Source organism: Cyprinus carpio, chromosome B12 (genome assembly GCF_018340385.1).
Source record: "Cyprinus carpio isolate SPL01 chromosome B12, ASM1834038v1, whole genome shotgun sequence".
Classification (NCBI taxonomy): domain Eukaryota; kingdom Metazoa; phylum Chordata; class Actinopteri; order Cypriniformes; family Cyprinidae; genus Cyprinus; species Cyprinus carpio.
Genome location: NC_056608.1, coordinates 18,494,599 through 18,517,064, shown reverse-complemented (window position 1 = coordinate 18,517,064; position 22,466 = coordinate 18,494,599). Strand labels below are relative to the sequence as shown.

General features: G+C 37.6%; 1 protein-coding gene across 1 annotated transcript; it reads right to left on the bottom strand.

Moving 5' to 3' along the window:
- Positions 1–11,985: 11,985 nt before the first annotated feature.
- On the bottom strand, positions 11,986–22,466 carry LOC109084696 (E3 ubiquitin-protein ligase TRIM8-like). The gene is made up of 6 exons (XM_042735852.1): positions 20,639–22,466; positions 16,343–16,438; positions 15,741–15,974; positions 14,395–14,426; positions 14,157–14,272; positions 11,986–14,027 (listed from the first exon to the last, which is right to left on the bottom strand). The coding sequence occupies exons 1-6, from the start codon at positions 21,209–21,211 to the stop codon at positions 13,384–13,386; spliced, it is 1,695 nt and encodes a 564-aa protein (XP_042591786.1). The 5' UTR covers positions 21,212–22,466; the 3' UTR covers positions 11,986–13,383.

The following is a 22,466-nucleotide window of genomic DNA, read 5'->3' as shown; positions in this document are numbered from 1 at the left end:
CGCAGTTGCGCCTGTAATCCAAAGAGCTTGTGAAATCCAAGCCTTTAAGTTCAGGTATGTCATTTTTAGGTTTGGTCAGAAATTGTACAGTACATTCAAATATGTTATATTTAAAAACGAATTAGCTGTAATTAATTTTAGAATAGTTGTGGTAGTTAGAGTTTAGATTTTATATCTATTTTGTTTTGCATAACTGTAATCTGATTGGCACAATCATATAGGCTGCAGGGATAATGTTTTTTTGTAGGCCAAAACCTTAGCATTTTAGCACTTCTAGTTCCATCGCATTGAAGTCAGTGAGGTTTATATATATATATATATGGGTTTTGGGTTAAATTGGTTAACACAAGCTCAAGGTATTTATATATATATATATATTTTTTTTTTTTTTTTTTTTTTTTAAACTTTATTCCACAACATAAAATCTGTTAGTAATACTGCCTACATGTAGTTTTTTACTTCTCACAAAGCTTATTTACCCCTCAAAACTCATAAAAAATAAAAATCTTAAAAGTAAACATGTAAGAATCAAACTAAACAAAGTCGCTTAGCTTATTTTTCTAAAATACCCCAAAAGCCAATGCAAAAATCTGGTAGTTGTTGAGAGAACCAGGGCGATGCATCACTCTTGCCATCTGTACATTTACACTTATTTATGCATTTAGCCGATGCTTTTATTCAAAGCGACTTACAGTGCACATTCAGGCTGACATTTTTTACCTAACATGTGTTCCCTGAGAACCGAGCCAACAACCTTTTGAGCTGCTAACACAATGCTTTACCACTGAGCCACAGGAACACACACATCTGTAATTGGGATGATTTTTCCTGTACAATTCATGTAATAAACGCTCACTCAAAAATGATTTTTATTTATCATTATTTAATTTGATTATTTTTAATTTAGTTATATTTATTATTTATCTTTATTTAATTTAACTTAATTTTAATATCATTTTAATTCTGACAGTATTTTTACAATCAATATTTTTCAACATAATTAAAAAATAATTATTAAATAATAAATAAATAATAATTCAAATTAAATTTAAAAGTTCAAAGTAATTCAATAATGAATAGTTTCTAGTTTTAGAATACAATAATGTCTAGTGTTCAAAATGGTTTATGAAATGAAATGAAATGAAATGAAATGAAATGAAATGAAATTATTAAATTAAATTAAATTAAATTAAATTAAATTAAATTAAATTAAATTAAATTAAATTAAATTAAATTAAATTAAATTAAATTAAATTAAATTAAATTAAATTAAATTAAATTATGGGTTAACCAGTGTGGGTTCTCCTAGTCTTGAATATTGAATTATTCTTGGATTATAACCATATTCCTTGGGCCTCTACAAATAAGCTAATAAAATAATATCAAATTATCATATAACTTTTCACTGATAGTGAATTTATTTAATGTAGCTATTGGAATAATGTAGTATCATTATCACAAAATAAACATTGAAAAACTTTTCACCCATTTTGCTATAATGACAGGCTGACCTTGATATTTCCCATTACTTAAACCACATGACACCACATGCCTGTTCTAAACTCCTCAGTTAGCTGATGCTCCTCAGCATCTGCGTTCCTATGACAGAACTGCAGTGGTCCAGAGTTGGATTAGTGGCCGATCACACCTTATCTAAGATCAAGAGGCTCAGACCAGCTTTCTTGCAATAACATCCTGCCGTCTACGTAACCATAGCAACTCAGAGGGACTTGAATGTGCCTTTAAAGTTGCACAAATGAAAGGGCAACATTGATTTTTATCTCCTTGATGGGATATAGTCATCTCATTTGGCTTCATTTATTTCTATTCTGACCATGCTAGATTTAAACACACTCAGATATCATCTCGTCAGTGAAAAACTTGGATTCATTCCTTTGAACAGATTGAACAAATTGCCTGTAGCACCTCTAAATGTATAAAATTATCATAAATCTCAGTGTATTACTATCTATTTATATCTCTATCTGTATCCACATATATATTTATATATATATATATTATAGATTTGTGGACAGAGTTTTGTTGCATGGCCTTATCAGCACACTCACAGACTCAAACACTCACAGTGGTTTAATCGTCAGTTCAGGCAGTAGCACCTCTGTTATTGAGTGCCATTAAAATACTGGCTGTCAGAGGGGTGCAGTGAAGGAGACATAATTATGCACCTCAGCCAGACACAAAAGGCCCAACACCCACACAGATCTCTTCTTCCTGTGCAGAGCAGTCAAGCTTTTCCACACGGGACACGTTACGGTAGATCATCGCGATCATCTCGGCAGATTCAGATGTGCACCTAATGACAGCGTTATCATTCTGGAAACACATGGAATGTTCTTCAGGTCTGTACGCTGTTCTGGATGTGCGGTCTAAGAGGGTCGATAGCTGTTTTTCCTGACTGCAGGCCAACATACATAAGTGTGTGAGTGTGTGTGTGTGTGTGGGGTGAGGGGGAGGAGTTAGCACAGTACATTTCTTGTTCCTTTTTTACTGTGCATTTTGATGGGAATCGGGCAGCTGTTTTGCAGCTGCTGCATGAATAGAACCACCCTGAGGCCTTAAGAGCCGTTCACACAGACCGCGTTCTCTCAATCAAAAACAGTTAGATGCAGTGAAAGCGGATCGAACGCAGAGGTCTGAAGATGTGCTTTGAAAAGTTGAACTGTTTTTGACTTAAAGGGGTAGTTCACCCCAAAATGTAAAGGTGGTCATCATTAACTGTATTTTTTTTAATGAATTTTATTTTGAAGAGAGTTGGTAACCAAACAGTTGCTGGTAGCCATTGACTTCTAGTATTTTCTTTCCCATACTATGAAAGTCAATGGCTACCAGCAACTATGTATATTTTATTTGTCCTCAGCATTATTTTTATAGAGTGCAACAGTCAGGTTCCAGAAGTAAAATGTAATTTCCTCCATATGGATATTTACAATAGACCTACAATAGATTGACAATAAAAGATTGTATATGCTTCTGACAATATACTTATATAGATTCAACAGATATAATAAACAACTTTAAATTAACAGTTTTACATTTATCTAGCAATTTTAATTAATTTAGGCCGATGTCACTTGCAATGGTTCATGGGATTCTTAAAATTTTTTTAGTTTCAAATAAAAGTTTGTAATGTTTGGCTTGGTTCGTGGCTAAAGGGTTCACATAGGTTTTTCAACCTGAAAATTTTGGTGCTCAGACTACATAGTGTAAGTAACCCATTAAATATACAGCGGGTAAAATAAGTATTGAACAGTAAATATATTTCTAAAGGTGCTGCTGACATGAAATTTTCACCAGATGTTGGTAACAATCAAAGTAATCCATACATACAAAGAAAACAAAACAAATATGTTCAGAAATTAAGGTCTGTGTAATAAAGTGGAATGACACAGGGAAAAAGTATTGAAAACTAATGGCCTATAAAAAGGTGTCTCATGACCAATGTGTCACATTAGAAACATTTCATGATGGGTAAAAGCAAAGAGCTCTCTCAAGACCGTCACAACCTTATTGTTGCAAAACATACTGATGGCATTTGTTACAGAAGGATTTCTATACTTCTGAATGTTCCAGTCAGTACTGTTGGGGCCATAATCCGGAAGTGGAAAGAACATAATTTCACTATAAACCAGCCATGACCAGGTGCTCCTCACAAGATTTCTGACAGAGCAGTGAAAAAATGATCAGAAGAGTTTTCTAAGAGCCAAGGACCACTTGTGGAGATCTTCAGAAAGACCTGGAATTAGCCAGTGCAATTATTTAAAAGAAAACAATAAGCAATGCACTCAACCGCCGTGGCCTGTATGCACACTCTCCATGCAGGGCTCTATAGCCGAAGAAAAAGCATGTTGAAGCTCGTTTAAAGTTTACTGCACAACATTTAGACAAGCCTGTAAAATACTAGAAGAATATAGTCTGGTCAGATAAGAAAAAAAATTTACTCTTTGGATGCCATAGTACACACCATGTTTGGAGGTCAAATGGCACTGCACATCACCCCAAAACATCATGGTGTAGCACTGGCAAAATTCATATAATTGAAGGAAGGATGAATGGAAAAACATTCTTGATAAAAATCTGCTGCCATCTACCAGGAAGATGAAGATGCAATGAGGGTAGACATTTCAGTGAGACAATGATCCCAAACACACAGCCAAAGAAACTCTCATTTGGTTTCAGAGAAAGAAAGTAAAGCTGCTAGAATTGCCCAGCCAATCACCTCACTTGATTCCAATAGAAAATCTAAAGATCAGCGTTCATAGAAGAGGTCCATGGAACCTTCAAGATTTGAAGATTGTTTGTGTGGAAGAATGGGCCAAAATTACACCTGAGCAACGAATGCGACTAGTTTCTCCATACAAGAGGTGTCTTGAAGCTGTCATTACCAACAAAGGCTTTTGTACAAATTATTAAATAAATTTCCGTAAGCGTGTTCAATACTTTTCCCCTGGGTCCTTCCATTTTATGACACAGAACTTAATTTCTGAACTTATTTGTATTGTTTTCTTTGTAGGTATGGATTACTTGGGTTGTTACCGACATCTGGTGAAAATTTCATGTCATCAGTACCTTTAGAAATATATTTACTGAGAAACATTTTAACGTGTTCAATACTTATTTTACCTGCTATAACTATAAAAAAAAAAATAATTAATAATAGTAATAATAAAAAAATAATAACATGTAATTAAGTGTGATGATATTATTATATTTTAAAATAAAAAGTGTGTATTAAAGTACAATTATTTTTTAGTACACTTTAAAAATACAATGCTAATATTTACATTTAAAAAATAAATCTTTCCTTTTTCTTTTAACATGAATTTTCATCATTTTCAAATCTAAAATCAACAAGCTTAATTTTAAGTAAGTAAGGCAAGTAAGTACAGTAAGTATATGCACTGGCGAGTGAAGCACATCAGTGAATGAATGAAATATCACAATTTTGCGTTTTGCTTTGAAGCCAGCAGGGCACAGCCTAGATATATGCATTCAGTTCGAATGGAAATCTTACTACAGTGAGTCGATCTAAAAGGGTCAACTAAGTTGGTTATGCAGATGAGCGGTCTTAATCACCTAGCGCATTTTTTATTTTGGTCACGCATGCCCACCACTTATGTGCACCCCTGCTTATGATTTAATGAAAACTTTTTCAAAAACCCTATGCATCATATTTTCACCGTAAGAGCGGGCGCAGCCATTTGTAAAATTTTATGGGTCTGGCTTCCAATCTCATTGGCGTCCAGTTATTAGCTGTACAAAACAGCTCATTTTGTGGCTTGACATTGAAAATCGGTGTGTCTTACCATGTTATTTTAATGTATTATCTTAATTGTGAACACACTGGTTTGTAGTGCAAACCATTTTACCGTTTACAGGATTTTCCCTATAGCGGCTAATGAACCGGAAGTCTCGCCAAAGAATCCATCAAGAATCGATGCAAAACCTGTAAAACGTGAGCTCTAATGCATGCTATTACTAGAGCATCACGCTGACTCAAAATCCCACACATAACATTAAAGATAAAATATGGTTTGATTGGCTGTAGCTGCTTCACAGCATTTTCGAGTTCTGCGACCATGTGTCTTCAACTGGCACAACATGTGAACGTGTTTGAGCTCACTTTATCTTTCTCTTAGTTTTCTGGCTAGTTCACCCCCTTTAGCATCACTGAGGCTGTCAAACAGACAGAGGGAGAGAAATGATGAAAGAGATGCTGGGGGAGGAGAGACGGGAGAGAGAGAAAAATAAAAGCAACGCCAGGAGAGACACACAGGTGTCTGTGTCAGATCATTGGGCCCAGTGAGGGTTGGGAGATGGGGCTGTAGTTAAATTACAGTGGGCCTGTGTGGAGGGATGATCTGGGTCACAGGGTTCCCAGCATCTCCACTGACACACACAAGGGAGTGGAGCTCATCACCACCATCTTGCTGTTCATTCTTTCGGCAGACAGAAATATAGGAGAAAACAGATGAAAAAGTCCTGGCACACAGGTATGATATTAATGGAGCTCACTTACAAAATGTCCATGCCATAAATAAATTTAAAAACATCTACAGTGACAGTGAGAAGTTATATGGAACAAATGCAATTCAATCACTAATAGGCTAAAACGGAAACATCCGATCTCTTTTGGAAATCTGTAAAATAGCGTAACCCCTCCCTGTGCTGGAAATAACTAATCCCTGTCCATTCACATCAAACAACAGTAACATTTATTACCAACTGAGAGAGAAAACAGCCTCCGTAAGCAATAGCCAAGACATTAATCTAGCCAGGGTCACAGACAAAAAGCAGAGATCTATTAAGTATTAATGACAGGCTGAGCATTGCCAAATCCTTCTCAAAAATAAAATGAGGCATAAACAACTGCCATTCTTTTGTTTTTGAACTAAAGGTTTAAAAACGCTGGTATTAATTGACTCTATTTGCATTCTTAATACACATTCTTGGTCTTATTTTGCATGATTCATAGTTTTAAAAATAAAAAATTATGTTTTTCACATTCATCAAATTGAATAATATAACTATTTATGTCTGATTCTGGTCAGAAATCATGATATTAATATAGTAACAATAATAAAAAACAAATTTGCATATGGGTTGTGAAAAATAACATTATGAAGAGTAAATATTTTAAGATGATATCCAACAATTTAATTTTGGTCAGCGTTGTTAATGTTAACTAAAAGCACTAAAAATAATTAAAATGTAACTGAATTAATATAAAATGTAAATATTAGATGGAAAGCAATCTTAAAAAACTGAAAATTACAAATGCTACCTTAGTGACTAACTGAAATAAAAAAATAGTTTAAGTACTAAAATGAAAACTATACTGAAAAATAAAGCTAAATTGAAAGAATGACATAAGCACATAACAAAACTGAAAATAAAATATAAAATTATATATATATATATAGATATATATATATATATATATATATATATATATATATATATATATATATATATATATACACACACACACACACTCTACATACAATATTTTATAACTGAATATTATTTAATGTAAAAATAAGTTAATAAAATTGCTTGTGAATGCTGTGTTCACAAAACAGCCAAAATGGTGCACTGAGTTGCATCTTCCATTCCTTGCAGCTGGTGGCCCCCTCCTTGCAGAAATGTTCAGCCATTTAACATTGCATTATCATCACTGCACATTTCTGCCGAACCAAAAGCATCTCTTTGATTAATGTCATTACCACTTCTATTAAATCACGTCTGAAATCATTAGCTTCAATGGCTTAGACATCTGTCCTGGAGCTAGCAAATCGCCAGTTAAGACATCTGGCAAACTCACTTTCATCAGATCCGCTGTCACGTCCGTGAGACATCAGAGCAGCTTTTTCATCCTCTCCCGTCATGAAGAGCAACTCCCCCGTCATTCTTCCAGACTCCAACAACACATTCCCAGCATAAGTGGGCACACGGCAGACATGGTGGCATGACAAGTTTGATCGTTCAGAAGGAAGCAGTCGGCCTCTAACTAGCATTTTTTTCTTGCTGGAGACAAAAATTGCCTCATTGACATAAACATAGATTCATTCATATGGAGAAATGCCCTGAGGTTATAAAAATCTCTTTTGCTAATGCCCTTGCACACACACACACACACACACTGCAAGCAACTCACCGCAGGGGCTAGGCGAATAATTTCATGGTGCCAGCAGAGACAGATTCCTCTGAAATATGACCAAAGGCATTTCAACAAGATATGACACACACTCCCTCCTTCAGCGCCGTTGAGGGCTGAAAAAGGGCACACGATGAAGAAGACTGTCTTCAGGCAGGCATCAGCAAAAAAAAGGTGCAAGCTGGAGGCCAGGGTTCACAAGTAAACCTGAGCTCAGCTGGACTTTCAGGAAAACAACCTGTGCCTGCACTCTGAGACACAGTTAAAATAGCCCAGTGCGCAAAGATATTCTGGGCTTTGTGGGCAAAGTTTCCTCCTGTAAAATAGTTTCACTACGGATTGTTTCTTTCTCGTAAGTACAGCTAAGGGAGCTCACGATAACAGTGAGAGCCAACACACACAAACACACACAAATCACCGTGGCAGTGGACTGCTGAGGTATTTTGGACTGTGAAAACCGGTTTAGAGAGAAAAGAGGGTATTATTGCCTAAGAGCAAAACTTTCCATTAATCTAACAGACATCCAGTTTCCTCTGAGACTTTCTAATAGAAGGTTGTGTTACAATAAGCCTCAAAAGCAGCTACTGAATATAAAACCAAAAAACCATATGAGAACTCGAACCAAAAAAAAAGCGTAAGGCAGTCGCTAGTTGCATTAAAACTGTTTGTGAAATATTTCAGAGTGCCACACCCAGTGAAAAAAAAAAGAAAAAAAAAAACCTGTAGCCTATGATAGATCACTGCTTCAAACACTGAAAGGCAGATGATCATGATAAGTTTTAATAATCATTCTAATTCTATGTGAAGTCCATTCCACACCTTAATGATACCGACATTATATAGACTAGAGGAACCATATTGTTGGAATCACTTTCAGAGTGATTTTTTTTCCATAAAAAAAACAAAAAAAAACAGAAACCAAATCACAATAAACATAAACTAAAACACTGGAAACAATAAACACTACTGTAATAATCAATATATAAATATAAAAACAATTTTTTTTTAACCACCTAAAGAACAACTTGTATGAGAGGGAAGTCCACACCACAGTTATAGTGATAACAAAACAGAGAAACAATGTTGTTGGAATCACTTTCAGAATGTGTTTTTTTTTTCTAGCTAATGTGCGATAAAACATTTACAGCCAATCATAATCCACACAGATTTACAGAGCTTGATCATCGTCTGTTGGTGTGGGAACTAAAATAATTATTGTTAGCGTTATCATTCTTGGTGTGAAGAATATATTTAATGGGATAGTTCACCCCCGACACGATTTACTTACCCTCAAGCTTTCTTCTTTCAGACGAATTCAATCGGTTGCATTGAAAAATATCCTGGCTCTTCCAATCTATAATGGAGGTGAATGGTGGTTGAGATTTTGAAGCACAAAAAAGTGTGTCCATCCATCATAAAAAGTGCTCCACGTGGCTCCAAGAGGGTAACAAAGGCCTTCTAAAGTGAAGGTGACCCTTTTGAGTAAATAACCGTATTTAAAACTATCTAAAGCATAATATCTAGCTAAAGTTTCCCTAACTGTTGTATGCATGTTCACATGAGAGTGAAGTTCCAGCAGATGACGTAAGACATAGGCATAGCGGAAGCTCCGGTGAGAAATGACGAACGCAGAAGTTCACAGGAGATAGTAAAACAACAAATCAGAAGTACAAAACGAGGATTTGTAAAGAAAAGCATCAATGTTTTCAATATAAGCTAAGAGGAGACTGTTTTTCCTTTGCTGTAAACCAAACTTGGTTCTCACAAGAGCATATTCTCACCAGAGTTTATGCTACACCTACATCCTACGACTACGTCATCCACCGGAACGCCACTCTCTTGTGAACGTGTGTATGACAATTAGTGGAAGCTAAACATTAATGTTTACAAAGTTTTAAATATATAGAAGGCCTTTTTTATCCCCCTGAAGCCATGTGGAGCACTTTTTATCATGGATGGATGCATTTTTTGTGCTTCAAAATCTCGACCACCATTCACTGCCATTATAAAGCTTGGAAGAGCCAGGACATTTTTTTAATATACCACAGATTGTTTTCGTCTGAAAGAAGAAAGTCATATTCATCTAGGATGGCTTGAGGGTAAGTAAATCGTGGGGGAATTTTCATTTTTGGGTGAACTATTCCTTTAAGACCTGTTCACACCAAGAATAAATACACAAAAGCATATAACTGAAAGATACTTTCAGTCACCTTGACAACATAAAAAGCATAAAAAAAGTGTCTGACGATGCAAGCTACTGACCTTAGTCAAGCTACTGTAACTATTTGAAAAAGCAGTTAGCTACTACAAGCTAAGCTACTAAAGAAAAGAAGCTAACCACAATGAAGCCATTGAACGCAATACTAAATAGCAACGTTGTTTGAAAAATGTCACCTTAACTATGTAAATATAGCAATTAATGTCTTTTAAATCAACACAAATCATACAACTAAAGATATACATGGTCAAACAGCTGAAACTGGAACCACATACCAACATACTACTCTTACTTTTTCTGCTATATAAATGTATTGTTGGTGTAGCAAGAGTAGTATGCAGTTGCAAATTCAGCTAGTTTCTTTTTTTCCGTTTACATGATAACCAATTAACCAGTTATACCAGCTTTACACACCACTTGCCTATTAGCCTGCCATCTTACTTGCTGCAAAGTTACACACTTACACACCATTATGCCATGATGGTGTATAAATAGTGTGAGTAGCATGTTCACATTGAAAATAAAATAAAATGAAATAAAATAAAATAAATAAAGGTGCACTTTAAATTCCCAAAATAACTGATGGTGGATGACATATGTAAATAACTTTATAAAATTCACATGTGCGTAGTTTAAGTGCACAGTGTAGGCCGTATAGTGCATTTGTTGGCCAACTATATGGTTTACTGGTTAGCCTGCTAGCTTAGCTACCACAGCTACAAAAGTCCCATTTTGATTATCTACAGGATATAAAAACCCAAGAAGAAGAATTTACTGGATAAATATTTTGAAAACAGCTGTACTGCTGTCATGCTAATATAAAATGCAGCTAAGTTAGAATAATGATATTGCTTTTTGCCAGTTACTCCCCTAAACTAATCAAATGTCATGCAGTTCATATGCTCATATTAACACTCAGGAATTGGCCTTTATTTCACCTTGCATCACATTCAGAAGTTCTTAATCATTGTTAAAACTGTTTTTGTGCAGTGCACTGAGAAATTGTGCAGCCTTCAGAGAAGCCAGATGTTTTCTTATTCCTTTTTTGTTGGTCTATCCTGTGCTCCAGCCTACAAATATCTCTGCCTTTCTTTTCTGTTTGCCTTGTGATGCACTAAAAATGCTGAGCTGCTATGTAGAGTCAGGCATCTGACATTCTTTCAAGAAAGAAAACCCGAAGAGGGGAGACGAAACCCTGCTCACTCACAGGTTATACAAACATCACAGAAGACTCACTCTTGCAGATACGCACACACACATACTCACAGCACCTTGTTCCACATGTAGCCACATGTGAGAGGTAGGCATCCAATTCAGATCACTTGGCTTTAGTCACGCAGATTGTTAATAAATCTTTGGTTTTCTTCACGTATACATGCACAAAAAAACAAACTGAACAGGCCTTCATTTTTGTCAGTTGCAAGATATACATTAATTATTTCCCTTGGCTTAGCAGAAACAGCAAATGTCAGCATATGCAGATCACACCCATGTTTTTTTCACTATTTACCTCCAATTTTTCATACACCATTGTAAATGCACTGACAGGTGGCTGTTTCTACATTATGCTCAAGCTATAGAATACCTATATGCATAAAACCTCACACTGAGCTTTCAAAGCTGTAGCAGAGAAACATGCATTTAAAACAGCTCTTCTGGAAGCGCTGTAGTTCTCACATGTTAGTCATATCAAGAGTGAGTGGGTCACTGTCAGTTGAGGGATGAAAACAATGAGAATCTAACCAACCCTGACCTAAATTTCTTGTCTAGATATCAATAAACTGAGGCAAAGGGCATTTTGAATTCGACTCATTTGCGTTTTCGCTTTCATTTTATTTGATGGGTTTTAGTTTTAACCACCTAGATGTTTTTCCAACACATTGAAAATAGCTTCACAGTCTTTCTGAAAAATAAAAGAAAATACAGTGCACATTTTTCAAATTCATTCACATCTGGTCTAAGCTGGAAGCATTTATGTGAATAATTTGGTTTACACAGATATCAAGTGAGTGTCAAATGTAAGTGTTACCATTAAGGTTAAGGTTAAGATTGATTATAGAGCACAAAAACAAAGAAACTGTGGAAAAAGAACTTCTTAAACTTGAAATTAGCATTTATTTGAACAAGGGTCTTTCCAAATTACAAGTCTTTCTTTTTCATTTCACAAAATATTTACAACAAAAAATCCCTCCATTTTATCCCAAGAATTCAGTTAGTTTCATAACGTTCACTGGTCACTGTTCCTCTTAAGCAGATCTAAAAAAATAAAAATAAAAATAAAAATAAAACAAAACTTCATTCCCTGTTTCAAAAGTCATTTTATAACTGCTAGCAGTTTTATTATTTTTCTACGAGTGCTCATAAACTCTTTTCCACATGCACTCAGTAACAAACAGGAAGCCAGAGGCTCTGTTGCTTGGAGCCGGAAATGGCATGAAACACAAGGAAGAACAATTACAGCATTGACATTAAATGTAGAGGCATCAAGTGCACCTTGACCCTCTGAACACAGGCCGTTTCGTCTTCGGCTGACACGTTTGCGCTGAAGCCGTCGTTGAGTCAGATATAATGAGAGGCCACGGGTAAACGAAAGAATGCGAAACCAATGCATCCTGCGTTTAACATACAGGATGTAAAGGGGAGTGTTTCTGTGGCTTTGAAGGGCGTGAGAGAGACACAGCACCATCTGGATGGGGACCAGATTGAAGGTTGTGGGTGGAGGCGCGTTCTCGTTTACTTTGGAAGCCTAAGGAGAGGACTGTGAACCAAGGTGAAGGGCATTTCCATTAAAAATCTGCATTCAGTAGGGAAGGTCAAGCGAAATGGCGATGACAATGCTGTGCTGTTCCAGTTTCTGGGTTGGTTAAAAACGGTTCAAATTAACATGTGCTTGTGCTATTTGTGACGAATAAAAAGACCACAGACTCCAATTTAAACCAAATGAAAGCTGAAATATGGAAGGCTGGGAAACTATACAGAGGTTTTTCACATGGGTGTTCTAACAAACGACAACCATGTGAAGTTAATAAAATTTTCTGGGCTACAATTCTCTCAACGGTAAATCGTCTTAAGTTTCATTAAGAGCTGACTTAATGGTTTTACTGCTGACTTCCATCGCTTCGCCTTATGAGTCAACGTTAATTGCGAAATTGGGGTCTTACAAAAAAGTGCAACATTATTGATGATTCGACAAACGACAGCGTCCTCCGTCATTTCTGGATCTCTTTCAAACATCGAGTGTTATTTTTAGAAGAGCAACTTGCGTTCATGGTACATAATCACAACACCATTAGTGCCTAAATAATGTGCAAAGCTATGCTTGACTTTGTGATATTAATTTTCTTTTTCACTGCTCTCGGACTTTAGCAGTTCATTCTAAATGATTGATGAGGTCTGCGTATAAAAACGCCCCACATGCATCTCTTTAAGACATCTCTCAGCGGAAAAAGACGCCCCATCTGGTGACTGGCAGCAGTCACTGGAGCAGGGGTTAACTGGTGACGTAATGCTTGGTGGAAGACTGGCCGTAGAGGCTGTAGAAGTCAGTGTGCCTGTGCGACTGAGAGGCGTCGATCCAGTCGCGCATGGACAGGCTCTGGAGAGACTGGGACATGGCCGGGGCCGAGGGCAGAGGGGTGTGGGAGTACTCCTGTGAGCTCACCGGCCAGGGGAAAGAGCTGGAGCGAGGGTAGGGCGGATGTCCACGGTGGTTGGACACGGAGGGCACACCTGAGCAGTAGCAGTTATCGACCGTGCACATCAGGATCTTCCGCGCTCCGTACTGGGGCAGCTGGGAGGAGCTGCCGTTTGGGTAATGGGAGTGCGGGAACACTGAGGCAGAGTGCGGTAAGGGTTGAGAGCCGGAGGCTGAGCTGCTGCTTCCTACGTGTTGGGTGGAGCCACATGGCCCTAGAGCATGCTGGGAGGACTGACCTTCGCCTGGGGCAGAGCCCTGAGTGAGACTCAGGCACGGCTGCTTGGCAGCCGCAGGGCCTGATGAGGAGGAAGAGTCCATAAAGCTAGAACCAGCTCGGCTGCTGCCGCTGCCTTCGGGGAACGCCACAGAGTGCCTGCGCTTCTCACACAGGTACGCCGGAATACTCTGGAAAAAGTTTGCGGGAGCGCTGAACGGAGCTAGAAATAAGAAGGATGATACAATAATTACAGAACTGGTGCATTATTTAAAAAAAAAGCAATTGGATACAACTTCAAAAAGTTTTATATAATTAATACTTGAACATATGTATTTTTTTTCATGCATACCTTCCAGCATCTTGCAGAGGTTCTTCTCTCTTTTAGAGATTTCAGACAGAAATAGTTTGGAGTTGAGGCTGCCCACTTTGTACAGTGACAATGTGCTGCCCACATACGACTGAGACCTAGAGTCCAAAAAATTAACCATGCGAGTTAATGTCTATACATAACACAATGACAGGACAGGAATGATGACTAATGAACCCTATGATAATGATTCATGTATGAAAACTCTGCAGTGACTCACCTGTCCATTAGTATTTTCACAGATTTTGTGTTCTAAAAAAAAAAAACAAAGATAAAGATAAAACAACAACAATAAAAACAGAGTAACTACGTAAATGTAAAAGAATAAGCCTATTTTCGCACAGGAATTTTCTTCCCATTGTTTCCTATACCCACTCTCACTGTCTCTCTTTATAAAAGGTAAAACATTCAAAAATAATTAAAAAAAGCTATTATAATATAAAAGTAAATTTTACTAGACAAGATGCAAATTATGTATTATATTATTCTAATTATATTTCTATAATTATATATAATTATGTACACTAAAATATTCTTATATTGCATTATATTATATTATATTATATTATATTATATTATATTATATTATATTATATTATATTATATTATAATTAGAGTGCCAATAGTATCTGTCATTATTTGTACTTTGTAAAAAAGGCTCTCTGGGATAAAATACTATATATGGAAATAGTCTGTGTATCAGCATCAGAACTTTATTTTAAGCTTTATAGTGGTTATGAAAAATGACAAATATAGATACAGACAGCAAGCAGGCCCCGCCCACCAGTGCTGTGTGTGGGTTTTTGCAAAACAAAGTTGTTGTGTGGATTTTGGCACTTCAAATAAAGCAAAACAATTCCAGAACTGATTTTTTTTTGCAAGTCAACTGAATGCAAGAAGCTAAAATAAGACTGCAGTGAACAAGCAATTCAAGGACAAGATGATGATAAATGCATGTGGAACATGCATGCCTGCAGCAGACTGACAGCTTCATTAGAATAACAAAGGAGTTTCTTTGAAGAAAAAAAAAAAAAGAAGCAGACAAATTTATAGCATCTCTTTGTTTTAGTATCTCTATTGGTTTATAGGATCTCTCCCTCCCCAATAGAATTAGTAATTATGCTAACCGGTATTCGTTCCCCCCTTAATAAATATTTCATGAACATGAATATTTCTAAAATCACATAGTTTAAGGCAATACTAACAAATAGCTGAATCTGACTTTATATGCATAAATCCAAACAACAAAACCCAACTTAGAATATTACATTCATACTTAATATATCCTGAATTCCAGAGAGGTGTACGGTGTATCCAGCCCATGAAAAATGGATGCCCATTATACATAGGGCCAAAAATAGTCATTTTTATGGCATCTTTGTGTACTATTACACTGTTATAGTTCGCAATAAATCTGAGTTCACTCATAACAGCCTGGCAGAAAAATACTCTTCATCATCCTCACCACGACAAAAGGCAAAGGCACTTTAAAACACGGCTAAATGTCACCATTAATAACAAACACAGGCTGTGTAGTATTGACAACAGCAATAAAAGTCAAGTCACCTTCATAAAACCGATGTCCTCTGCCTTATCGAAAACCATCTGGATGGAGCTGAGCAGTTTCTTAGCCTCTTGCTGTTTCTGGTGAAGCTGCAGGGCCTGCGCTGAGTTCTCCTGGCAGAACTTGGAATGGGCTTTATCCAGCACCTCCAGGGTCTTCCCCAGATCCTCCTCCAAGAGCTGCTGCATTTTCTGATACTGCAGCTGCACCTCCTCCTTCAGGTGCTGCACTTTGTCCTGAGGTTCCACAGATCAGCACAAAACCATAACTTATTATGCAAGTCTTGTTCTGTCTTAACAACGGAGGCTAAGCAGAGACTGCATCTGATATGGATGATTAGGAAAAGCCACTGAGGAAAACTGGATTTGTGATGGTACAAGAACTAGGCATAACCTTTATCTCAAACCTGTATGAATGTACTAATTTGGTCATTAATCACATTAATAGGAAGAGTGTCTTGTATTAAAAAGCTAAGTGTTTAGTTCCAAAGCTTGCAAAACAAAGGATGCAGTTGTTCTGCTAATAATAATAATAATAATAATAATAATAATAATAATAATGTGATTTAGCTTGTAAGTGTATAGTATGAACATTTCACACTTACTTCCATGAGACATTTGTCAGATTCTAATTTGTAGAGCTGCTCTTCTATGTCCTGAACCCGATCTTCGATTCGATCCTGCTGTTTGATCAGCATTTGCTGAAATAAAAACCGATATCATTAGGGCAATACTGTTTTGATTTGACTAAATTTGAATATCTGGCTCCGAATCAGCCGATAACTGTAATCCATTATAAATATATAAACAATTACATAACAAACAAACAGTGAAATAATTATAAACCATCTTCCACCACAATCAACCATTTTGTAACAAACTGTTCCTAGTTTAAAAGAATATTGTCAGTGAAGACCATGCTTGAGATGAAATAAGAATTGTATGGAAAAAAAAAAAGCAAGGTAAATGCCACTTTTGATCAGAATATTTTTGTATGTCCTTTCCAAACTGCAATGCAATTTGTATGCAATTATGCAAAAAACATGCAAAATGTGTAAACATTATTTGAATATTTTGGACACATGATGAAATGCCGGCTATGAAATTACCCAAGCCAATTTCATTCCTCACTTTAAAAATGTCATTTCCAGAATATTATGAAATTACATGACCTGAGGTGGAGTGGAAATGGCAATTTGGTGAAAATGTTTATGGCTTTCAGGACAAAGGAATTCCCTCTGTATGCATGACATTGTATAATAACAAATTAGATCATGAAATGTGCGTTTCATGAGAACTGAATGCTAAGAAAAATTATATTTAATCGGTTTCATTTGCATACTTCAAAACAACAACAGTTTCAAACAGCAATATTTACCAAGTCGTAAAGCAAATTAATCTTTCAGAGTTTTCAGTCACTTACATAAAAATAAAAAATAAAAAATCTTATGCTATTCTAGAAGTTTAATCAGAGTCACTATTAAAAGCATGTCTTAGTATCACACTGAAAAAGCAAGGAAGAATCACAAAACTACTGTAATGACATGTTTCTAAGGAAACTTGACAGGTATTTAATAAATCACAATATTCACAATGTTGCTAAATTATATATCACCAGTAAAAAGAATAAATCTACAATATTTAGTTCAGCCCAAAGATTATATATAAACAATAAGCAGCTATAAAAAGAAAATATTCATAAAAGAATCAGTGTTCTACATGTCTAATGCTGTAACAGAAATTCAGTTTGAATGATAAACTAAGAATTCTGGATAAATCAATTTAAGTCAATTTAAGACAATGACATAAAAATTGAACAATCTAGTATTCTGGTTAACTAGCATATTCTTTTCTTTTAAAAACTACATAAAGAATATGAGAATGCAGCACTGAGACAAAAAGATAAAAAGTCAGTTCTGTTGTGATGGCACAAATGTAACTTTGCTAACTTCCTGTTCCTTTCTTTTCAATGAATGCAACTGTCAAGGCCCTGCGGAGAAGGACTGGTGGCGGAAGAGGAATTTCAATTATTTTCCTTTCATATTCAATGGCAAACAAAGGGGGAAAAAACACAATCAACAAACGACTTGCGACGCCTGACAGAAGTTCAGTGGTACCTAAGGAACAAACCAAATTAGTTTTAATTAAACAAACGCCTCGTGTGAGAGGCAGACACCAAAAATAAGGTGGGGGTGCTGTCATGGCAACGAAGCTCTTTTTTTCATATCTGTATATTCAGAGGGGAATATGAGGGAGGAAAAAGGAGGAGGAGAAGGAAAGACAGCATAGAGGAGAGCAATGAGAAAGAAGGAAGGCTCATTTCACACCGTCTTTCCCCATTTTGTCTTTGTCTGTGTCCAAGGCAGAGACAAATCGTGTTGACCCTGTGAGTGTGTATTTTGGAGCAAAGCTCCGTAATGAATGCAGGCTAGCTCACAGATAAAACTGCTTCCTGTAGAAAGAGGACAAACCTCAACCACATCAAGCCACTTTATGCTGAAAAGCTTACAGGCAAAAAACAGGGCTTGCGCTGCCAAAGTTGACTGAGGGCAGGTCTAATTCAGTAGCATGACGTCAAATTTTAATAACCTCACATGCTGGATGAAAGATTAAACAAAACAGGTATTCTCGTACAAGCAAAAGACGTCAATTTTGGTATTTTTCTTCACACTTGAGAGTAATGCTGTTATATAATTCTGATTCATCTCAGCTACAAAGAGTAAAAAAACAAAGGGAATCAATGTCAGTCTTCAGAATGCAGCAGTACAGGACAAACGCAAGACCCAGAGAGGGATGCGCTGCAAACTAATGATCTTCAATCACACCGTCTGACAGATGCTTATAACAGCTGACTGTACCCTCTGTGCCAAATGAACTACATCAATCACTGACGATGATACGCGCAGCCAAACCTTTTCCTTTCAACATATTTTGTTTGTTGAGCATAAGACAAATTGGATCCACAATCACGTGGTACTGGGTAAACGGACTTGTTTTCATGTATCTCGCTTGTGCATCAACCGATTTTCTTGTGGGGTAAATCCATTATCAAGATTTGGATCCAAGGAATTGGATTTGGCAGTGAATCAGACTCTAACAGACTACACTAACCTCTCTGCCTTACCAAAAATTACACATATTTACAGTACGATGTGCATTATTCATTTTAGCACAGCAGGAGATCTACAGTATCTTGCATACATTTTTACAACGGCAGTACATCTTTTAAAGCCATATGGAGCCATTTTCTCCCTATTAAGTCACTTACTGTGGTAATTTAAAGGGATAGTTCAACAAAAATAGAAATCTGGTGAAAACCCACATCCTGAAATACATCTTAATGGGTTTTTGGCCACACAGTGAAAGTCAGTTGGGTCCAGTTTTGTTTTGGACCCCACTGACTTTTATTGTAGAGGCAAAAAGGTTCTTTAAAATATATTCTTTTTTTTGTTCTGCAGAAGATATGACATGATGAGGGTGAATAATTTGACAATTTTAGTTTTGGGTGAACTATCTCTTTAATCTGTAGTGAAATACTGTGAATTTGGCAGTGTGCTTCACAAAAGCCAAAAATACGTGTTTGGTTTCTGACAACACAAGTTCTGAACTATCTACTCCTTTACAGATTATAAATTGGTGTTTATCTATATCAACAATCAGCAACAGAAGAAAGGTCGAGAAGCAGAAAACCGCATGGAGACAGAGAATGTCTTTGAAGCTCTAGGATCTAAGACCATGGCCTAATTGTAGTGACTGATGAGCTCGGGCTGCCGGCAGAAGCCGGGAGGGTGGAACCTAATACCTCATGGCAGCGGTGCTGGCTTGCCATCCAGGACGGACCTCTCTCAAGGGGGATTGGGGGTAGGGTGCTCAAAATCACTGTCATTTCAAACCAGCGTCTCTTCCACCAAGGTCAGAGTGAACGAGGCAATAGCAACCTTGCCCTGAGCTACAGCCTCAGACAGAGCCATTATGCCTTGTAGCAGATGAACGTGGAAGGACAAATGGTGTCCATCAAAGATGGTAAACTTAACATTCACAAACAAGGACTACCTGTGAAAAAGAGCTCTGGAAATCCCGAAACATCCCAAACGGGCATGGTTTCAGTTTCAAATAGCTTGGGCTACAACACAACCGTGGTTCATTTTGTAGATTGATTTGTCATTGCTTACATGTTCTGTCACAGAAATGCCTGGGAAAACTGATGGCATAAGATTTATATAATCAACATGAATGGAAATTATGCTGACAGCATGCACATGAATCAAATCGGAGGCGCACTGCTTTAATTCTTACACACATAAAGCTACTCCAAAGGGGAAAAAGCTTCATATGTAACACATCCAGCACTAACTAAACAGATTTGTTTTGAGATATTTGATGCAAATATAATAGCGGAGCAGTTTCCATTCTGCCTGTTTAATTTTATTTGGTTTTAGGTTTATGAAAAGGCTATAAAAACATCTAGAGCATTGTGCAAAGCTGATTATTTAAAACAAGAAAATCCAGGTTGTTTTGTTGCAGCAAGCCTGGAAAATGCAAGGGGTTGTTAGGGGGAAATTAAATCCAAATCTGGCCTTTTCCCTCATCTGTGCCACAGAAAATAAGACTCATCATTAAATTCTCCAGTCGCAGTCCTCCCCCTCCCCAAACGCCACGCAAGGATGCACCTGTGCTGGGAAGATAAGCCCAAAGGAGAGCTTCGGTATTGTTTGCAGCTTTACCCAATTGTTTATCATTCAAATGGAAGAAAAAAAAGGGGGGAAGGGGACAGAACAGTTAGCATCTACATCGATAAACCTCGTCGTCTTCTCCGCCAAATCCAGAAGTGAAGCACGACCCTTAGCTGGAGGTAAAACAACAGAATGTAGAACATAAGACAAGAAGTTGAGGCCACTTACTCTGATATCGTTACGTCTGACTTCTATATCGCACACCGCGTGGCCGTGGTTGGTAGCACATCTGGAGAAGCAGCAGTACTGGCAGACGGCCACATGCTCAGTTTCACAATGATATAGTCTGTACTCGTCGTGCTGTGGACAGCTCCAGGCCCGCACGTCCTCGGCATCCACCAGTAGGTGTCCAGCGTTGGAAGAGGGCTGTTGGAGATGGGTCTGTACGTGGGAATGGCAGCAGGGCGCATTGCACCTGAGGCAAACCTTCTGGGCTTGAAGCGGAGGGCCGCGTCGGCACAGAATGCAGTGCAAAACTGCTGGCGTCTTCTCAACGTTTAACGCATTAAACTTCTCCACAATGTTGGACAGTTTGTGGTTCTTCTCCAGAGCTGGTTTTTGGCTGTAGGAATGGTTGCATTCGGGACAGCGAACCATTCCTGTATCTTTAGACCAGGCCTCGTTGATACACACACGGCAGAAGTTGTGTTTGCAAGGGAGCTGAACCGGCTCCGAGAACACGTTCAAACAAATAGGGCATATGAGCTCTTCTTCCAAACAGTTCTTCCAGTTCTCAGCCATCTTTAATGCTCACAAGTCAAGGTAAAACTGCATAAAATAGGGTTTCCTCTGTCGATACCTGAAATGGGTGGTGTGGGAACCACAAGGACCTTGTTTTATCCCACAAACCTCAACTTTATGCCAATGAGAGTGCGAAATCTCTAGGAAAGTATACTTTGAGCACACTTTAGCTCAAGTCAACATCATTACACCACCCACTTCTTCATTCGTTCGTATCAACTGTAGGCGTCGGCGAGAATTCTGTTGCCACAGCACTAAAGTGGACTTTTCTGTCTTGTGGCTTTAAATGCCAATACACTAGTTTATATTCTACTTGTGTGGCCAATTCCTGCGCCCACTAGTTATGTACGACGACTACGAATAATCCAGTCTGCTGACGACCAGCCTGACAGCTCCTCTTTACAAGCTAAAGACACGCTGATAGGCCGTTTTTCGAGAACAGCTTCGAGAGAAAGACTAATAAAAGCCGTTGAAAGTAAATTATTATTCTCACGACAAGGCTTTTGTTGTTTTTGTCCGCTGCTCTTTTGACATAGCATCACACTGACATGGATTTTATTCCCAAAGAGGATTATAATGGTTCTGCTAGATCTCGCGTTACACTTTACAGTAAAATATTCACATCGCACAACCCCGCGGCGTTATGGATTTGAATTTCATAGAAAACAACGATCTTAACTAGACCAATCGGTCAATTCTTACACATATGTGTAGACTACGCGCATCCCTCGTTATAACAAAGGAACATAGAGAGAACATACACTGGTATGTAACCAAGTCTAGAGAAAACTGGACTGCCGAGTCGAGTCCAAAAATGAAGTCTTAATCCGATAATTTACACCTCCAATATGAACAGACAGCCCTTCAGATTTTAAAGCGAAACGGAGTGATTCTCGCTATTGGAGTCTGTCATCTGCCATCTTGCGTCCCTCTTTAAAAATGAAAAAGAAAACGTCTCTGTCTGGCCCCCATCAAGCCTCTTTCGCTTTAGTGCTTAAAAGAAATCAAAAGTGGATTACAGGCGTGCGTTTCTTTGCTGCTTCCGAGTCCTGTCGTGGCCAGTTCCTGAGAGCGTGCATCCATGGGTCGATCCTCCAAACGGGCCGATCTCACCATGGTATTATTTATGGTTTTTCCTCTTCTCTCGTTCAGGCTTTGATGAGGGTTGGAATGCAGGGACGGAAAGAGAGTTTCAGTACACACAGAGCTCCACACTCGCTCCTCCCCTCCCAACGACCACTCCGCCAATCACGTG

Bases quoted from the DNA above. Each gene is read 5' to 3' on its own strand.
- LOC109084696 (XM_042735852.1), bottom strand. From the start codon at position 21,211: ATGGCTGAGAACTGGAAGAACTGTTTGGAAGAAGAGCTCATATGCCCT. The intron at 14,427-15,740 runs GTGACTTGACTT...TTTTTTTTTTAG, and splicing joins AGGACATCGGTTTTATGAAG to AACACAAAATCTGTGAAAAT. The intron at 14,028-14,156 runs GTATGCATGAAA...TCTTATTTCTAG, and splicing joins CCTCTGCAAGATGCTGGAAG to CTCCGTTCAGCGCTCCCGCA.